This window comes from Ambystoma mexicanum, chromosome 3p, assembly GCF_040938575.1.
Source record: "Ambystoma mexicanum isolate Mex_15411 chromosome 3p, UKY_AmexF1_1, whole genome shotgun sequence".
Taxonomy (NCBI): domain Eukaryota; kingdom Metazoa; phylum Chordata; class Amphibia; order Caudata; family Ambystomatidae; genus Ambystoma; species Ambystoma mexicanum.
The window spans coordinates 767,766,532-767,786,929 of record NC_090925.1 but is presented as its reverse complement, the minus strand read 5'-3'; the positions used below and the strand labels follow the sequence as shown (position 1 = coordinate 767,786,929).

The following is a 20,398-nucleotide window of genomic DNA, read 5'->3' as shown; positions in this document are numbered from 1 at the left end:
GGCGGCGGCAGAGGTGGAGAAGACACGCATGGATCTGTTGTTGAGGAATGACTCAATCCAGCTGATGGCTTCTTGGGAGAAGTGGGCAGCTGAGTCTAAATGATTGCATAGGATTTTATGGTCAACTAGGTCAAACGCCGCGGAGAGGTCTAGCAAGAGTAGTAGTGCAGTATTCCCGTTGTTTCTAAGGGTGTCTATTTGGGCTTTCAGATCAATCAGGGCAGTTTCAGTCCCATTTTAGGGTCTGAAGCCTGATTGTCATGTGCCTAGGAGGTGGTTTATTTCGAGGTGTTTTTGGATTTGTTGGTATGCTGTCTTGTCTAGTATTTTGAGCCGGAATGGGATGGTGGTAATAGGTCTGTAATTGGTCGGGATGGGGCGGGTCTACGGAAGGTTTTTTTGAGGAGGGAGGACCCAAGACTCTTTGAGGTTACTGGGGACTGTTCCTGAGGAAAATGAGGCATTGATGATTCTGGTGATGAATGGCGAGAGGTCTCGTGCCGCATCTTTAATGCTTTGTGGGGGGCAGAGGTCCCCTTTGCAGTTGGAGGGTTTAAGGCTGAGAATTATTTTTTCTATTTCGAGAGTAGAGACTTTGGAAAAGCTGAAGCGAGCAGTGTTGGGTGTAAGGTGTGTGGGTGGAGGGCTCGGGTGGGCGTTGGTGGGTTTGGTGAGTTTGGTGAGTTTGGTGAGGGAGTCTTTCTTGTTTTTAATTTTAGTTTGAAGGTCAGTGATTTTGTTATTTACTGCATTTTGGACGCTGGTGCACCATTGTTTGTTCTTGGCGCAAGTATCTGGAATTATCACTGGTGTTTCCAATTCTTTCAGGATAGTAAATAATTCTTTGGTGCTGGAGTTGGATTGTGAGATTCTCTGGTTATAGGATTCTTGTTTGGCCGCTATGATTTCTTTTTCATAATTGGCCTTCATTTTATTGAGCAGTAACTTGTTATGGTCTGTCGGAGACTGTATCCAGACTTGTTCCAGTTTACTTTTTTCCAATCTAAGAGTTTTAAGGTGGCTGGAGAACCATTGGTTGAAGTACTTTTTTGGTTTGCATTTTCTAAGTTTTAGTGGTGCAATGGCGTCTAAGGCTGTGTGCATGGTGCTGTTATAGCCTTCTACGAGGTCATAAGGGTTGGAATCGGGGAGTTGGTTGAGCGTAGGAAGGATGAGCGGGATCAGTTTTTCCATTGTAATGTTTTTTTTACTTCTCGTGGGGATGGCTGCGGCTAGTGCCATGTTGGTTATAGGGCTTGAGGCCTCAAGTGAGAAGGAGAGGAGATGATGGTCAGTCCAGGATTGGGGAGAGTTGTTAGTGATAGATACGGTGCAGTTGTAGTCTGCTATCCAGTCAAGGGTTCTCCCTTTGTTATGGGTGGGGCTGGATACTTTTTGTGTGAAGCCTAGTTCAGACAAAGTGTTACTGATGAGGGTGGCCTGGTTGTCTTTGTAACCTAAGTTGAAATCTCCTAAGAGGAGGCATTGTGAGGAGTTTTTTAGGTTGTCGGTAAGGATGTCACTGAGGTCTTCCTCGAAGAATCCAAGGGGTCCAGGCGGTCTGTATAGTAGGTGAATGGATATCGTTTGGGAGTTGGCGGTGGGTAGCTTGGCTGTAAGTGATTCGCATGATGGGAGGTGTGTAGCGGAATTGAGTCTGATGTTAAGGTGAGTTTTGGCAATGATGGCCAAACCTCCGCCTCTAGCTTCGTTTCTGTCCGCTCGGATGATGGTGTAGTCATTGGGGATGGCTAGCGAAAGGGCTGGGCCTGCGGCTGCATGGAGCCACGACTCTGTTATGGCTAGAAAGTCTAGATCTTCAGCTAGGATGAGATCTGCGATGTCCGTGGCATGGGCAATTATGGAGCGAGCGTTAATGAGGGCACCTTTTATAGGTGGGGTGATGGTTTTGGTAGGGGTGGGGGTAGTTGCTGTAATGAGCGCTTTGTTATTAGTTGCCGTGGTATTGAGGGGGTTAAAGTTTGGGGTTTTTTAGCGTAAGGTTAGGGTAGGTACTAATGGAGGTTCGGTTTGTGAGTTTGGATTGGGTGGAGTCCCTGGCTCGGGGCTGGTGTAGTTTGGGAAGTCTGGATCGTAGTCTGGTAAGCCTATCCGAGAGGCATGGAGGAGAGAGTTGGGTAAGCATGATTATGGTGCTAGGCTCTGTGAGGAAGGGTGACGTGGTGCCTAGGCTGATCAAGTTGAGGGCTGAGCTGGGCGGGCATGCAGAGTTGATAAGGTGGAGAATGATTCTCAGTAGCATAGAATAAAAGCCCGGGAGGAACATTGTGTTGACTAGCTTGGGAGATTGTGTAGTGGGTAAGATGCAGTGTGTGCAACTAACTCGGCATGGAACAAGTAGTGGCAGCTGCCTAGAGTCAAAAATCTAACAGTGGGGCAGAATGGCACATAGAGGCAGTTAGTGCAGCCTGCCTAGAATAGCACTTAATTCAAAGTAACGCATGGTTGCAGGTTAGCATCTAATTCAAAGTAACACAGGCGTGCAAATTAGCACCTCGATTCAAAATAGCACCTAGATTCAAAATAGCACAAATTTGCAGATTAGCACTTGGATTCAAAATAGCACCTCGATTCAAAATAGCACACATTTTGCAGAATAGCACTTAAATTCAAATTAGCACCTAGATTCAAAATAGCACAAATTTGCAGATTAGCGCAGCACTAGATTTAGAGTGACACAGGCGTACAAATTAGCATCTAAAATCAGAATAGCACATGTTAGCATATTAACTCCTAGAATCGGAGTGTTAACAAAGATGTAATTGGCTAGTGGGGCATCATGCGTGGTGTGCTGCTATAGTATTAGGGCGTACCAGGGTAGTAAGTCCTGCTATAAGAGTTTCAGGTGATGGAGTGGCCAGTTTTTGATGTTGCTGCAATGATCACTGGCTGTAAGAGGCTGTAAGAAAATGCAGCAGGTGCTTACCGAGCCAGGAGTGAATACGTGCAGAGGTGAATGTGAGCCGGCGTGAGTTCGGTCCAGAGGAGCAGGGGTCCTAGCCTCTGTCTCGGTCAGGCTCGGGTCAGGCACCTTAGTGAGTGCCTTGGAGGAGTGCCGGCTTCGCCCGCCGGCGTTCGCTGATTGGGTGTTGTGGATCTGTGGTGGCCAATGGGTGTTGGCGGCGTCAGGGGGCCTGGGGCCAGGCGGACTAGCAAGGAATGGCGGCGGCCATTTTGCAGTGGTTGAAACCTCGCGGTTTCGTCGGCGCTTTGAGGAGGGATCGGAATATGGAGCTTGGATTGAATTTGGATATTCCGGCTGATATTTCCCTTATTCGATGCACAGAGCTGCAGGCTCGACGCACGCAAGGGACAAAGGGATGCAGGTAAGCAGAAGGATGCCCGTAATAATCCTCTGCCTTACGTTGGCATCGTGGTGGCCTGGATGGAGTGCGGAGGGGCTCCTCTGCAGTGCCTGAATTCTGCAATGGTTGCAAGACTATATAATGAAAGGTTGCAAGACTATATAATGAAACAGAGGAGCTCACGATGAAGGATAGTTGTATTGTTCGCTCAAGGACGAGCCAAGAAGGGAGTCGGAGATGTGCAGGTGCATTGATAATGGGTGCTGGGAACAAGCACGTGGGAGACAAACTAGGGTTTTCCACTACTGTCTGGATTTTTCCACTCTTTGCCTCCCATGCTTGCTGTCTGTCCTTCGGCCAGTGACGGTTAGCAACGTAGGAGGGGTGGGATTTTTCCACCATAAGAGGAGAGGTATCCTGATGGTAGACAGAGAATTGGAACCCCGGGTGATGAAGTCTTGATGAGAGTGAGGACACTTCACTCCTGACCCCGTTAGTATGTGTGATCTCTCTGCCTACCTGTATCTGGACTGGGTAGTGTTGTCGTGGCTGAGATGAAGTCTTCTCCTGTAACTACACGACGGTGATGTAGACCCTGTAATAACCATCTTTGCTTGTGTGTTTATGTATAACCAATTGCATTTATTCCAAGAGTTATCTGTATGCTTATTTAGTGTGAATAAAGGGCCTGCAAAGACCATTTATATTCCAATTGTAGGCCCAAGTGTGTATTATTGCCTTCCTGAGTCCAAGAACGTGTGGTCCGTGTAATAGGTGGAGTAGTTCTGAAGTCATTACACGCCACGCAATGCATTCCACTAGTTGCACCATACATTCTGGCAGCATGCACTCTGACCAGCAGCCTACTTCACAGGCCTGACCTGTCCCAAAATCAGTCTAAGCAATACATAAGTACATATATAAACAAATAAATGACCCCACACCCGCAATTTATTTAAACTCCCCAATACCCCCCCCCCCCTCAACTCAATCTACTTTATAGGGCATCAGGTCAGTTGAACATAGTGGCGACTGCCCCTGCCATTGGCGTCTCTCTCTAAGCCCTTGGTAATTTTGCAGCCTGTCACAGCCTGTTTGTTTACTTTCATTTCGTAGCCGGCCTGGACCGTTGGACTGCACTGGCACATTCCACTTCATAAGGGGCATTGTGGTATGCAAGGGTTTACATAACAGGGAAGCGCGCGTTGCTAGGAGACTGAGTGACAGGGCACAGAAACAAGGTCTGTGGTGACAATGGCATCATTTGACAGTTGGGACTGACAGATGATCCCTGTGGGGAGAAGGTGACTTGGGTCTGAAAGGAGCCACTGGGTGTCAGGTAAGTGAGGAACTGGATACGTCTCAGGGCTGCCCTGCAGTGAAAGCTTCTGGGGCTCTTCCCCGCCACCGCCTAGGTGGGGAAGGAACCCCCAACGTCCAGTTCCAGATTTGTGCTGGGTGGCATGCAGTGCTTTAAGTGGGATAAGAGATCAATGGGAAAGGGGGTTCTAATGCGTTGTGGAGCCATATTTGGGGTGAGGCCTAAAAAGGGCGTCGCGCAGCTCCAAAGTCCAAGTAGCCAATAAATCTTTGAAAGGGGAGTGGCCTATGTATGTAAAGAGCCTATAGCCAACAGAGCCTATCGAATTTACACATGTGCAATGAAAGGGTAAACAATCCCGTTTAAAAGATGTATTTAAATATGTTATATGTGCGTACAAATTTTGATCAAACTAAATCTATTCCTATATGAAACAGAGCATCACAGCGTCAGTCAGTACCCCATGCAAAACCACAGTTCTTCTGACAGAAAGCCATTATTCCTACATACTAACTCAAGTCATTCTAATCATAACACTTTAATACAATGGGTGGCAACAATCAAACAATGTATTCTCTGAGAATGTCCCTTCCCTGTTTGAAAAGTACCTCATGTCACATTTTTCAACTGATGTTGTGATTCTAAACAGGACTGAAGGTGGCATCTAGTGGCAAGGGGCAATAGTGCCAATCATATTTTTAAAGACATGTGGTGAGGGAGGTGGGCCCTGGCAGAGCCCTGGCTCAAGGGCACTATTTGGAGCCTGCCGGGGCTGAGCCCTGGCTAGCCCTGCCGGCATGGCTTCCAGGCTCTGAGGGAAGCCGCTGGAGATGGAGACTACTCCTGCGCAGGCCCGGCTAGAGGCCCTGCTGCCAGAGCCGTGGGCGTATATGCCACTCACACAGAGTGGCACAAGGGCGGGAAGTGCATATGGAGGGGCGTGGTACAGGCCCCTCAAGCCGCATCACATGGTTGCCGGTCTCAAGCACTATAAAAGGAGCGTGAGGGTTCCATAGACACCCCACCCCCAGAATTCCCTACTTATGGCAGAGGGTTGTGGGTTTTCAGACCCCAACGGGGTTCCCGGTACTTCTGCTCGAGTTACATGAAGGAACTTCAGCAGCAGGAATTGGGTATGGGGCAAGTCTGTCTATAGTCGGTGGCACAGACAGTTATAATTTTCTTAGGCCTTTTTCAAATGAATAAACTGGTATGCAGATTGTGTAGTACGTCATCTTTGTGTGTGGTGTAAAGTGTGTTTACGTTCATGACAATGTAGGGGGGACAGCAATGCATATGGCGGTCCTTTCTTGGGGCGAGTACCTGCCCCACTTAGGCTGCTAAGCAAATCTCCATTTTATTGAGTTAAGGTGCATATGTGGCACTAGGGTGACCATTTTCGCACCCCTCTCCTGATGCCAACAGGAGGCTCTGAAACGCCCTCATGTTGCCGAAAAAGTTGTAGAAATGATTGAGATATAATTAGGGGATGCATTTGAGTCCAGATTCACAGCCGCTGAACACTCCGGTTCTTGCGTACTTCATCTCTGCATTGAATTCAAAATGGCGTCCATTCCAGTCCCACGATAGCATCAATTGGCCCCACGCAAAGCCCAGGAGGTGTCTAGGGCAGCGGAAAGCCCTGCATCTGCAAACCGGGAGGGGGGGGCAGCCAGCACTTGGAAAACACAAAGTTGGGGGGCTCCTTCTGTGACCCGAGAACATACCTGCCTAGGAAAACACAGAGGATGACGTCATCGGGTCCCCGCCCCCTTTTCCCGACACTCTGCCCACTTTTTTGCAAGCTGGAGACTGGTAATCTAGTTTTTTAAAAATAAATTAGGCAGAATCTGCAAGGTTGATTGAAATTATTGTCAAGTTAAGACTAAGCAACTGAGGAAGCTGTAAACAGGCAATATTGTTTTTTGTTAATAAAATAGCTGCAGTTTTCTTTCGAGTTGTTTGGGCTTTATTATTCTACAGAGCCGTTCTCCCATTTGCCACTCTCGCCTTCATTAACACCCCTTTCAGAGCCTAAACATTCCATTAGGGAGCCGGCCCCACCGAGAGCTGGGGGTGTCTTCGTTAGGTTTTGCAATTAGACAGTAATCTGGCTGAATAGTGGATAATGGAACAGGTACTCGCCCGAGTGGTGTGGGCGCTGCGAAGCCCCTTGAGGCGTAGGAGTAGAAGGTGCTCTATTGATATTGATAATGTTCGGCGCAGTGGGGGAGCGACTAATAACAATGCGCCCCATTAGCAAGCCTGGAAATGGACCAGAAACCTGATCTGCAGCTTTCCTTTCCGTCAGCACAGAAGTGCCCTGCGGTGGGCAGTCTGTAGGCTCCCGAAAACCCATAGACCCGACGCTCTTCCCCGGAGACCCGGAGAAGAGCGTAAACAGAGACTAGACAGGTATGCCCGAGAATCGGGTCAACGGCAGTGGATTTTTCCAGGGGAACCCCTCCCACCTTTGCTGGCAACTCATACTCATTCTGCCTACGAACCCCCAAGTCTTCCATGCTGAATCTATGAAACAAAGGACTCTACATTGGGCAGAGACCTCCACTGCCCTCTCCTGCCATGTGTGTGGCTCATCTAAGCAGGAGTAGTGCCAGGGAGGCAAGAAGGGCTTCAGTGAGCTTATCTACTCCCTCTACAGGTCATCCCAATGACCTAAGGGTTTGAGGCATAGCCAGGAATGGCTAACAGGTGTGGCTTGAAGCTAATGTAGTTGGGCCCATCGCAGTGATATTAACATCCGTAAATGCAGAGCCCATATAACCCCTCTGCTGAGGCAATTGCATTGGCTCCCTGTTGCCGACCGGATCATGTTTAAGTCCATGTGCATGGTACATCAGGCCTTCTACGGCATGGGAGCGGAATATTTACAAGCCAAATTTTTCTGCTTCATGCCTACTTGTTCTCTACGATACCCAAGCGGCTCTGTGGGTAGTGGTTCCCTGTTTCAGGTTAGCTCAAAAGAGGGGGCACGCCTTCTCTGTGGCAGCCACCAAAGCCACCAAAACCTGGAATGACCTTCCTCTTGCGTTGCGGTGGACCGTAGATCATCTTGCCTTCCGTCGGCAACTGAAAACAATGCTATTTTAGATCAGTGACATCACAAAAATTCCTTACGCCTCCAGCGCCATGATGCCTTTGGGCGTACGTGCGCTTCAATAAATTCAGTTAACATAGCATAACATAACATAACAAATGCCCACACAATACTGCTGAGTGGGCACTTACAGATTTTGGGTGGACCTTGCCCGGTCAGGGCCTACCCTGTCTATGCCTCTGCGTAAGGCTATACAGCCAGACACCACCCAACCAACCCATTCCAAAGGGTAATGTGACTGAGTCCATACACAGACCCCTGGCATGATTCAGGGACCGTGCCGTCTATTCCCGAAACGCAACTCATCGACTGACTATGTTGTGGCCTGAAACTACGCATAGATTATTATAGCAGGATAGGTACAAAAGCGATCCGCTTTCCATACAACTACAAATACATAAAAACAGTGGAGATGAAGAGTCTGCAGCTATATGACTTTTTAGAGTACAGTAACAGACAGGGCTGTAAATTGACAGGATTTACTGGGCGTCCCCTCCTCTCCCTACACCTTTGTTGGAGGTTGAGGGGTTTGGGGGGTCTAAAGGGCAGAGCTAGGTGTCGAGTAATGAGGGTGCCCTGAATGTGGATGCTGGCTACTTTGCATAAAAACAAAGTGCATTTTGGGAACATAAGAATGACAGCAAATTAATTTAACATTTCGATGATATTTATTTAAGCATGCATGCATTCCTTCCGGGCATGCAATGCAACGTTGGTATTGTGCTAATTTCATCTATCAGCAGGGCAGTTTCTAGCCAACTTGGCGCCCAGGGCCAAACACTAGAATGCACCCTCTGCCCCCTACTGGCACACATCACTCCCAAATTACACCTGTGTGTCGTACGACAAAACCCCTCAATATGAATAAATAATTGCTATATAAATGAAGCTGGTTGTATTACATTGTAATTCAAGTACTTTACTGAAGAAATCTGATGTGAAAACACAGCTGCTGCTGCCCAAGTAAATGGTTTTTCTGTCACATGCTCTTAGGGAAGGCCTTGGCTGAATGAAGTTTCAAACTGTCCATACTGGCACACTGTGGTGTGAACAGCCTGCCGGGGTCTGAGGGCCCACTGACCAATGGCCCTGTGTTGCAGGTGTTCCGTTTTTACCACATCACTTGTATTTCTATTCGGGCCATGCTAGACTAACCATATGAGTTATTTTCTGATAGAAGGTTATCATTCCAAGATGGAGAGTCTGGTACTCTCTTATTGAACTCTTTCAAAATACCTCTATGAGAATGGTAAAAGGGGACACATCGCGCCAATTGGGGTTCCTGTATGCTTTGCATTAAATCACAGAGCATTTCAGGAATATACGTGATCAGAGATCTCTATATTTGATAAACAAGTCTGTGATAAAAGGATTGTACGTGTGAATATCTAACTTCATAACAGATGCATGGCTTGGTGCTCACATCACAATTCACAATATTCAGCCTAACATTAAAGTGTTTTTAACCATGAACCATACATGCTCATTTGAACAGCTTACGTTTTTAGATGACAGTATAAAATTGCTGGAACATCAGCCACTCAAATGGGGTACACGGGCTCTTTTGCTTCTTGTTGCTGGGGAATTTTAGATGAAGAAGGGCTGGCTCTCAGTGGGAGCATGCCCAGCCACCAATACAGAAACATCTTTAGGGAATTATATCATTAGACAGGAAAGGATACCCTACAAGAGACCCCAAATAAACAATGCACAGAAAGGATTGTAGGATTGTACCTCTTTCAAACTTTAGCCGCACCAGTAATAAACTGAAGGAGCTTTTTAAACAAAAGCAGCTTCTAATGCATGGTAAAGGATCCATAGTTACTCAGCCACTACCTCAACATTACGGAGGCCTCAGGGGTTATTTCTGCAACAAATATCAGGCCTGTGATTTATCTAACACAGCTGGCATTAGCATCTCTTATTAGTGGTGGCCTGCACTTAGTGAAAATCATGGCATGGCAGTGTAGAAAGGGCATTTGGCCTAGTGGATGTACAATTTGAGGCAACTTCTTTGATTGCTTTATGTGTTTAAGTGTGGGCACAGTACGGCATGCCCGTCAGAGCCACATACACAAAACGTTCCAGGCAAATGTACCGTTGGATACGGGAGCGCCACATAGACGCCATTAACCAACAGGGTGGTGACTTGTGCAGCGCACAAAACATTGCTGCACACATATCACTGCATTGATTTGCATGGACTACTGTCCGGATGGCGACACACAATGAACCCTGCTTTCCTAATCATGGTGGCGAGTCACATTGAGGTGCCACCTGGTGTGCGTGCTAGGCAGTGGTTGGCTTGTTAAAAGAATTCAAAGACCTTTGATGCTGAGCGGATGCATTTAGTCCATGTCCCAAAGCGGCCACTAGAATACTTAGCCAAGAGAATGACAGTTAACCTTCCCAGGGATGTGCCATATGTAACTAAAAAGCAATGTACAAAAAAAAGGTTTTTTGTATCAAATAAAGAGACATGAAAATAAAGAAAAGAGTTTAAAATGTTTTCTGTGTTGCTCGTTAATTCTCTTTGCAGAATGCATAGGTTTGAACAGTTTACATACTTGTTCTGGCCTTCTGAAGAAAAATGCCCCATGTTCAATTCTTAACACTGAAATGTTAAGCGCATGCTGCGTAAAAACAATGGCTTGTTAACTGAGCCATCACTTATAAATTGCCCCACTTGAAAGGCTGTCAACACAAAGAATGAGCGGCACAGGGCGTGTGACTCCAGAGCACCTCACACGCTGCATCACGAACATGCATTCCTTTGTTTGAATATTCCGAACGCATCGCAGTCATCCACAAGTCAACAGAGAGCAACCCGCGAGGTGGGCCCAATCTGCACCCTCCTCCTGAGCTATTTACCTCTGCGCCCCGGGCCGCCGCCCGATCCGCCCGGCCAAGGAACGGGCCCATCAATCAGTATGGCTCACCATAACATTGAAATGTGTGCAGATATATATATATATATATATACACACACACACACACACAGTGTTTATTGTACTGGCTTGGGCTGCAGGGTGAACTAAAGACAACTTGAAGTGACAGTTTATACACCAGTTGCACCATACAGAGAAATTCCTCATCTTGGGGAGGGTGGGGTGGGGTTGGGCCTCGGGTCTCCACAGAACAGCACCCCGGAAATCTTGCTGGGCTGCAGATCTGTATTGTCCCGGCCCAATTTCTTCCTGGTTTAAATTTAAACTTTCTGGTTTGAAGGCAGCCCTTTGCTTGCAGCAGCGCAAGGTTTTAATCACCTGGTGCCAGTAAAGTACTGAGCAAAAAAAGGGAGTTTATTGAATGGACAATTCCTCTGTTTGGTTTATATGTCGGGGAAGTTGATTATTTGGTAACAAAAGGACTTATTGGTTGGTGCGGAAGAAAACCAAACATAGGGCATTCATTTACTGACAAATGTACTGCAGACTAGACAAGTGAACCGGCAATAGCTCATTTTCAGAGTTACATGTACCAGAATTTATAAAGCAGGCATGGATAATGGTATTGTTAAAAAAAAATCTACCTTAGACCATACCATTGCAAAAACATTTGACCACCCAGAATATCTTGGGAAAATGCCAGTCCGGCTTCAGACAGGCACATAGTACGGAAACGGCAATGTTGTATATAAAAACGAACATCTTGTCATCTATGGATAAAGGCAGCATCGTACTATTGATGCCAATGGATAATAATAATAATAATAATTTGGCATTTATATAGTGCTACGAACCCTCAGGTATCTGAGCGCTGCTTATTATTACCCACGGTGAGTGGTGCTCATTTATCGACCTCGGAAGGAAGAAAGGCTGAGTTTGGCCCCGCCGGGATTCTACCCTGCGTTAGCAAGCTCTGCACGGATGTCAAAGCAAGCGCTCTACTCGCTGTGCCACTTGACCGGCATAGACCGGGATCTGTCGGCTGCTTTCGACTTAGTCGTCCATTCGACTCTAGCTGATAGATGGAGGCCTACCGTGAATGTTTTGCTTTCGGCATGATTCTGGGTTAAATCCTTTTCTTTCCAACTGCTCGGCCAGAGTATTTAGCGACGATGAAGCAGCAGATGCTTTTAAAGTACTGTATGGGGTTAACCCCATGGGTCATGCCTTCCACCAATCCTGTATAATATAGTCAAGAAAACTTAATTTGAGCCAATGGACGATTTTGGCATCTTTTATACCAACTACGTCAACGATACCCAATGTTTGATTCCCATTTCAGGGGATCATAAAAAACATACAAAAACGATCAATGAGGTCTATTCTCGTGGCCAGCAGTGGATGGCTCGAAATGGCATGGCCCTGAACGACTCTAAAACAGAGCTCATTATTGCTGGTACTGCCAAGAGGCTTAAAAATCTAGGCGCAGAAAATAAAAACGTTGAATTAGCTGGATTTTCTATTCCCACGTTGACGAAAGTTAAAACTCTAGGCACGTACCTAGATTCGGAGATGACTATGAAAGCCCAAGTGAGTCACATTGTATCCACATCGGCCTACCATCTCAAGCTAGCAAGTCAGATCTGGCCCTTTTCATCGAACCGGAACTGCTCCATGTTGGCAAGAACAATCATTGGGGCAGAACTGGACCATTAGAGCAGCCTACTATTTGGAATCCATAAAGGTGAGTTAGCCAAACTGCAGGTACTTCAGAGTAGTGCTGTACACAGCGTTGAAGGTTTAGGCGGGAGAGAACCTAACTCTGATGTCAGATGTGCACTTCACTGGCTTCCAGTGAGGGCACCAATTTCATTTAGATTTTTGACCATGACATATACATGTTTAACCCGGAAATGGTCCTAGTTATTTATCTTAGAGGATCTTGCATCTACTAATTAAGAGAAACAATAATTTGTTATACATGCCCTGAGCAAAACTATCTCTGGTGAGCAATTGTGCATTTGATGTTGCAGCCCCTAGGCTCTGGAACACCTTACCACCTGACCTAAGGAATAGTTCTACTCCGTCTTCCTTCATGCGATCCTTAAAGACCTACCCGAGTGATTGAGGCTCCAATGGTTCTTTTCTACCACCGAGAGATGCTGTGTCCAGCGGGCTATTTATTTGTCTTGTTTCTGTAGCATTGTAAGGCCCTGATGCCCCAGGGCTTCTTTCACACAATATGAATCAATAAACCAAACCATTACGTAAAGGGCCACGGAACACGATAGGCTATACTTATGCTACAACCAGTGCATGTTCGGAAATTGTAATTCATGAGATTCATGTTCTACGCATTATTTCTCGCAAGTCATGGGAGTTACGCAACTACTGTACAATTCAGACCTTCACTAAAGCGAAGTTTAAAAGAAAAATGCTCTTAACCTCTAATAAAAAGGATACTGAGCATATCAGCTAACCTGCATTATTGTCCAATAAGGTCATGTATGGGTCTTTCTGACCTTTACAACGTACTTGGCCTTCATCCTCGTGTTTAATATAAAGTCTCTAGAACCTATAATTGGCACTATAGCAACAAAAATATATGGTTAGGTATAATACTCCATTCTTCTCCAGCAGCAGGCTCCAAGTAGAGGTGGCTCTTGTGAAACAAGGCCAGCATCCCTCGTTTACAGCCTCCAAGGTGAAGTGTGGCCATTCTCCACTGCTGCAATAGGGTGGACATTGGCTCAACCACTCGCGACAGACCTTCAATGGAAACTTCACTGGCTTCTTCAAGAGGGACATCATCAACCCTTAGAACGTCTTCATCCTCTGACGCATGTCCCTTTGCCTCCACAGATGCGACCTGCCTTTATGGGATGCATGCAGGGACCCCGGAGGGGGTGTCCCTCAAATCCCACACCTGCCCCTTACCCTACAAGTCCTTCTAGTCCTCCTGCTTCCTCAGCTTGAGTCTACTCTCCTAGGACATGCCTCACATCGCTGCGCCTTAGTCTCGTTCCAGATCTGTCAATTATTTTCGGTACTTTCAGCCTTTTCTCAAACCTCTACCCTTTCAATTGGAAGCTGTTCCCCCTGGCACATGTCTATAGCTTTTGAGCTTCCTTTCTATTCTTGTCACCATCCTCAATAGAATGTGGTTCCCTTGGACATTTCCCCCTCCAATTGGTCTTCCCACTAGGCCTGTCTGTTACCTGCAGATCACTCCAATCTCTTTGCCTCCTTAGTCAGAGTCCTTACTTCTAGAGCAGGGTTGTCCAACTGCAGGCCTGGAGTGTCGGAATCCTGACATGTTTTCAGGATATCCCTCAATATTCATGAGGAAAAATCTGCATACATTTAGAATCATTGTATGCAAATGATGTATCTCATTAATATTAATGAGGGGTATCCAGCATGGATCCGGGCCCTCGATGCCTGGAGTTGGACAACCCGGTTCTAGAGCATGTCCTCAGCTCCTTGCTTTATCTCCTCGTCCCCCTGAGTCTGCCCCTTATCTTTAGTCACCCGCCATTCCTTCTGCGTCTACATTGGAAGCTGTTCTCTTGGACATTTCCCAATCCCCCAGAATCCTCTTCCTTTTCTGCTCCTTGGCTTCCCCAGTTGGAAGGTCTGCTGCTAATTTCGATAGTAATATACATGTTGAAAAATGGGTCAGAAGGGCACAGATTCAAGGAAAAGATGAGGACGGGTCAACAGGTTAAAAGAGTAGCAAGTCAAAGCCAAGTGTATTGGAGTACAGGGCCTAGAAGATGAATAGGAAGACAGACTTTAGGGAGGACAGAACAGCAGGATGTCAGGGGTGAAGTAATAGGAAAGGCACTTTAGACATACTATTAACAAATAAAATGAAACAAGGAAACACATATTTCCAAAATTACATTTTGAAATTAAAAAAAGAAGAACAATGCAAATGCTTTGAGATTTCAAACTTTACATTTTCAAACAATCACCTGTATGCTTTGGCCTTCCTTGGATGAGTTAATGGCCCATGGATCTTCATCCTCATCTACTCTCCATCCTCACCTGCAGCTCCTCAGCATCCTGCTGCCTCCTCAGTTGGAAGCTGTCTCCTTAGACATCTTCTCTGCCCCCCACCCTGTCCCCACTCGTAGGTCTTTCTAATCCCGCTACCACCACAGTTGGAAACAATTGCAGTGGGTGTGTACCTCTCCCTTGGGTGACTGTCTTATCCCATCACCAACCTGTCCCTCACCTGCAGGTCCTTAGCCTCCCACTGCCTCCTTAGATGGAAGCGGTGTCCCTGGACGTGCTCTCCCCTTTGCGTCATTGGCTTATTCCCTCCCCATCCTGCTCCTCACCTGCAGATCCTTCTGGTCAAGCTGTCTCCTTAGATGGAAGCGGTGTCCCTGGACGCACTCTCCCCCATTGCGTCATTGGCTTATCATCTCCCCATCCTGCTCCTCACCTGCAGAGCCTTCTGGTCAAGCTGCCTCCTTAGATAGAAGCGGTGTCCATGGATGCACTCTCCCCCATTGCGTCATTGGCTTTTCCCCTGCCCATCCTGCTCCTCACCTGCAAGTCCTTCTCGTCACGCTGCCTCCTTAGATGGAAGCGATGTCACTGGACGCACTCTCCCCCTTTGCGTCATAGGCTTATCCCCTCCCCATCCTTCTCCTCACCTGCAAGTCCTTCTCATCACGCTGCCTCCTTAGATGGAAGCGGTGTCCCTGGACGTGCTCTCCCCTTTGCGTCATAGGCTTATCATCTCCCCATCCTGCTCCTCACCTGCAGATCCTTCTCGTCACGCTGCCTCCTTAGATGGAAGCGGTGTCCCTGGACGCGCTCTCCCACTTTGTGTCATTGGTTTATCCCCTCCCCACCCACCTTTGCGTCATTGGCTTATCTCCTCCCCACCCTGCCCCTCACCTGCAAGTCCTTCTCGTCACGCTGTCTCCTCAGCAGAAGGCTGTTTTCTTGGAAGGTGTCCACCATGCCCTGGCTGCTCTCGCTCTCTTCACGCAGGAGTCGGATCTGGCGCTCCAGCTCTTGCCGCCGTTCCTGTAGCATGGTGTTCTGTGGGACACAATGGTGAAGATCCTCGTGAATTAAAACAGGTCAAAGTGAGGCTCACTCCACAAGGCCCGGGCCAAGAAGAGGGCGGAGCAAGCTTACCCGCCGACCACATGTAACTTGAGCCAGCTCCCCCTCGGACCCGCCTCATGGTGACCCCAAGGGATGGAAGTTTCTAGGGGGTGACAAACATGTGCCTTTTCATTCATGTGAGGGATACACGATTGAGTAGTTTCAAGAATGAGAGAGTAAATTAGGGGTCTGCTTCCTGTGGCGCTGCAGATATTTTGAACAACTCCCATAATCCTTCACCATTGACTATGCTGGCTAGGGCTAATTAGAGATGGAGTCCAAAACATCAGGTGAGCCTAAGGTTGCATGCCCTGGCCTATACAAATGAGTACACGTGTTTGAAAGGGCCTTCCCAACAGTGTCTCCATATCTTCTGGAAGTCCTTTTTTTATTCATATGCTTGGAACGCAAATCTCTCATCTGTATCTCTGCCTACCCTGTGGCTGAGCGGCCATCTTAGTATTCATCCAAGGCGTGAACGTGTGTGCTTGCATGGGTGGAGGGCTAAAGAACATGGTGGAGGGAGGGGCTGGAGATGGTCCTTTCCCTCAAGACATTGAGTGTTACACTATTGAATATGAAGCCTCACTGTTGCTCAACTCGATGGTACACACTTTACGGGCCTGCATACCACGAAATGCTGAGTCAATCCAAATAGACTCAGAGCCAGTGAGCCACAGGCTAAACAAAGAGGTCTTCCGCAGGCGCTCAACCTGCAAAACTATACATTCATTTTAGTGAAAATGTGAAATGCATGTATTGGGCATGTGATAAAGTACAACATGGCTAAAATGAGCACAAACGAGTGCGAGGAGCAGAGGCGTTGCTGTGGGGGGGGATGTTAGGGGGCTATAGCCCCGGGTCTTGTGGTTGTAGCCCCGGATAGAAGCTCAGGAGCTACAACCAAAAGACTAGCTAGCCCAGAGTCCCGACAATCCCGACATTAGTGTAGCCCCTGATGTTTTAGAGACCTAGCAACACCCCTGGAGAGGCGCAAAGCCATGACAAGGCCTATAAACAAGTTGCGAGAAAGAAATGGCTCGGGGAAATAATATACAATAGCTGTTTGGCCCCAAGAACAGTAGAGTGAGGCACTGGGATATTACACTGGAGTGGTAGCGTGGCAGATGTGAATGGGGGAGGGGCACTCTGTAGAGCCAGACGTCCATTCCTCACATTGCTGGTTTCAAATGTCCATTACGAGTTGGAAGTACATAAATAGAAGAATTTATTTAATCTCACAGAAACCTCATCCATTTAATTCAGTCTCTGGGTAATTTTGTTATAGGCTTTTAAATGCAAAGATATTGTGTGACAAGGCTAGTAGCCAACCAAGCCTTGTGACAAGGGGATGGGAACCCTCCTCAGCTGTGGCTGGGAGGCCTACCAGCAGTGCTTTAAGCGGGCCGGGCCAGTCGAGGCCCTGCTGGCACCCCTCGGTCCCACCGCAACATTGACGAGCCGCAGCCCGCAGCCGCGACGGGAGATGCCCTGCCATTAAGTCAGGCAATCTGACAGAAGTGCCAGCCAGCCACACTGTAAATTCCGCTGGTGACCACTCACGCGAGGGGTCACCAAAGAAGTTACTGTCCTTTTGTTTTCCTGCCCCCTCCCCAGGTCGCCGAGGTGTCTTTGACCCTCGGCGAACCTGGGGACTCTGTGTTTATAAAAGATGGCTTGAAAAGAACACAATTCAATCCATCTTTTATAAAGCTTTGCCGACGGACAAAGCCGCCTCAAACTTTGTCCGTCGTCAAAGCTTTATAAAAGACGGATTGAATTGTGTACTTTTCAAACCATCTTTTATAAACATGGAAATGTTTAAAAAAAGCTTGAAAAGTACGTTACATATTTCTATGTTTATAAAAGGTCACTTGCATAGTACGCACACCAGTTAGGTACACATACAAGTATATAAATGTTTACATGCATTTATATATTTGTTTGCGTACCTTACTATGGTTTGTGTACATTTTTAGGCCACGCCCCCACATGGTCCCCCCAGGTCCCCCATTTCTTACCCCACTTGAAGCCCTGCTTACCAGGAAGCCATCCAGAGCCATCTTACCCCTGACGGTCGACGGTGGCAGCAGAGAGGGACGCAATTCCTGTTCCCCCTTGTGCCAAAATGTTTGCATGCAGATCCTTAACACCCACCATGTCTCTTGACAAAAATACTCAACACTGTTTCTGTTACTGTTGCAGGTCCAAAGCAATACTAGATTGCCAGCCTGACAAACTCAAGAGAACCGAATAAACAAGGAGACAGACATAGAAAAAACACTCCAGGAAGAACCAGTGCAGAGCTGCCCTGGGAACGGGAAGGAGAGCAAGAGAGACGCAGGAGAAAGACGTGAGCACACGCAGCAATCAGATCAGAGAGACGGCACAGTCCCCTCAGGACCCACCGGTAGGAGTCCGCAGATACAACATGATCCACTATACTGCCAAGGACATTTGCAAAGACTTACTGACACCATGGAAGAGTCGGGTTCCCGAAAAACCAACTGTTCCATTGAACTTAACACCTGTGGAACCAATGGGTGGGGCTGAAGCCCCTATTCAAAGGTTCCCTATGCACGTACACATCCAGCGGCTGTGTGTTTGTGAATTAGTGAGGGGAGGAGTGTAGTAATGGGCAGAGGAGTGCATCAGTGGGCGAAGTACGGTAGTGGCCATAGGAGTGTAGTACTGGGCAGAGGACCATTATAGTGGACAGAGGAGCACCGCAGTGGGAAGAGGGATCAGAGAGTGGAGGCGAGGCAGGAGTGAAACATCAGAGGGATGAAGAATTGGAGGCAGGCGTTCTTGGTGGGAGTGGTAGTAAGAGTAAAGGAATAGACGTGAGTGGGCATGATTTATCTAGCCCGGTTAAAAGACAAAGTGCAAGATGCTAGCCAACCTCCCAGTGGAACACTAACCTTGGGTTACAGGAGGGAAGGTGCAAGGTGCCGGCTAACCTCCTAGTGGAACAGTAGCTTTGAGTTAGAGTAGGGAAGGAGCAAGGCACCGGACAACCTCCTGGTGGAACACCAGCCTTGGGTTAAAGTAGTAAAGGAGCAAGGCAAAAGCCAACCTCCCAGTGGAACACTAACCTTGGGTTACAGGAGGGAAGGTGCAAGGCGCCGGCCAACCTCCCAGTGGAACACTAACCTTGGGTTACAGGAGGGAATGTGCAAGGTGCCGGCCAACCTCCCGGTGGAACACTAGCCTTGAGTTAGAGTAGGGAAGGAGCAAGGCACCGGACAACCTCCTGGTGGAACACCAGCCTTGGGTTAAAGTAGTAAAGGAGCAAGGCAAAAGCCAACCTCCCGGTGAAACACTAACCGTGGGTCAGAGTAGGGAAGGTGCAAGGCACCGGCCAACCTCCAGGTGGAACACTAACCGTGGGTCAGAGTAGGGAAGGTGCAAGGCACCGGCCAACCTCCCGGTGCTGCTAGGGAAAGTTAGGAAGTCCCAAAGGGAGATGAGATGTCCTGCATGTAGGGACATCATCTCTAGTGCAAGGGAAGATCTTAGGGGGGGCTAACAATCGGTAGAACTAACCAGGGGGCTACAGACGCCTCGGTTAGGGGGAAGGTGTGTGGGCAGACGAGAGTGAGGGAGCCCCACAAATACACATGAAACCCCTCATCCGGCACAATACACATAAAGGTGGGAAAGTATTTGTATTGTATCCACAGCAAGCATGCTTATATCTGTACAGTGACTGCTGGCATGCTAAAAAGAGTACACATCGCCTATGACCAGAGTAAAATAGCAAACCTGGGGGGTGGGCTACATTTATGCAATTTCCGGCTGGGAACAGAATAAAAATGTGCAATGCATGTAGCGCCATTTAATAAAGTACAAAATGATTTAACAAAAGCACAAACGTGGGAGCTGCAGAGCCAGAGCAAAGATTTTAACCATGTGGCAGAAAATAGTGGGGAAAGCCCTGCCATTACGGACTAATAATCCAAAGTGTCCCCGTAAACTTGATTCTGATCTGTCACTCTGGAAAACAGTTTAGGAATATCATTCCAATTGCTTACAGATATAATATTTTTATTTTTAAAGCAGTTTTGTCTTGCAAGCAAGACATTCGACTTTCAAGTGGACGTCTTCATTTCCTACTTTCATACAGGGACGTCATTTGACCAAAATGCCAGGGGTAGCGGAAGTGACATCACACGACCCTTGACCCCTGATGAAATCACAGGAAGTGATGTCATTTGACCCACCCCAAAGTGATATCACGGGAAGCTATGGAACATGACCTTTCAACCGTTGACAAAACAGGGAGTGGCATCACATAGCATTGTACACTACGAAAAATATGGTTATGATATCACTATAATGTGATGTACATTTCATACAGGAATGGATCGCCATATGTATCGTTAAGATCAGTGTGTATAGGCCCATATTACAAATTACTGTGAATGCAAGCAGACGTCCACGACCAAATTATAATGATGTGTTATTATATAGCAATTACGCTTAAGCGCTTCACATAGAAGAAATATACACCCAATATCACCCACCTGTGTTGGTAGTCATTTATCAACCTCGGAAGGATGAAAGGCGGAGTTGAGGCGTTTAAGAACAGACTAAATCGGTGACTCACCGCCTG

At 47.4% G+C, this 20,398-nt stretch overlaps 1 protein-coding gene across 3 annotated transcripts in view; it reads right to left on the bottom strand.

Annotated features, from left to right (window-relative positions):
* The window catches only part of BICDL2 (BICD family like cargo adaptor 2), a 268,403-nt gene that overhangs the window by 65,703 nt on the left and 182,302 nt on the right, over nt 1-20,398 (bottom strand). For all 3 annotated transcript variants that reach the window (XM_069651703.1, XM_069651704.1, XM_069651705.1), the window contains one exon: nt 15,568-15,714. In XM_069651703.1, coding sequence (XP_069507804.1) covers nt 15,568-15,714 — 147 coding nt within the window. The remainder of the gene's footprint in view (nt 1-15,567; nt 15,715-20,398) is intronic.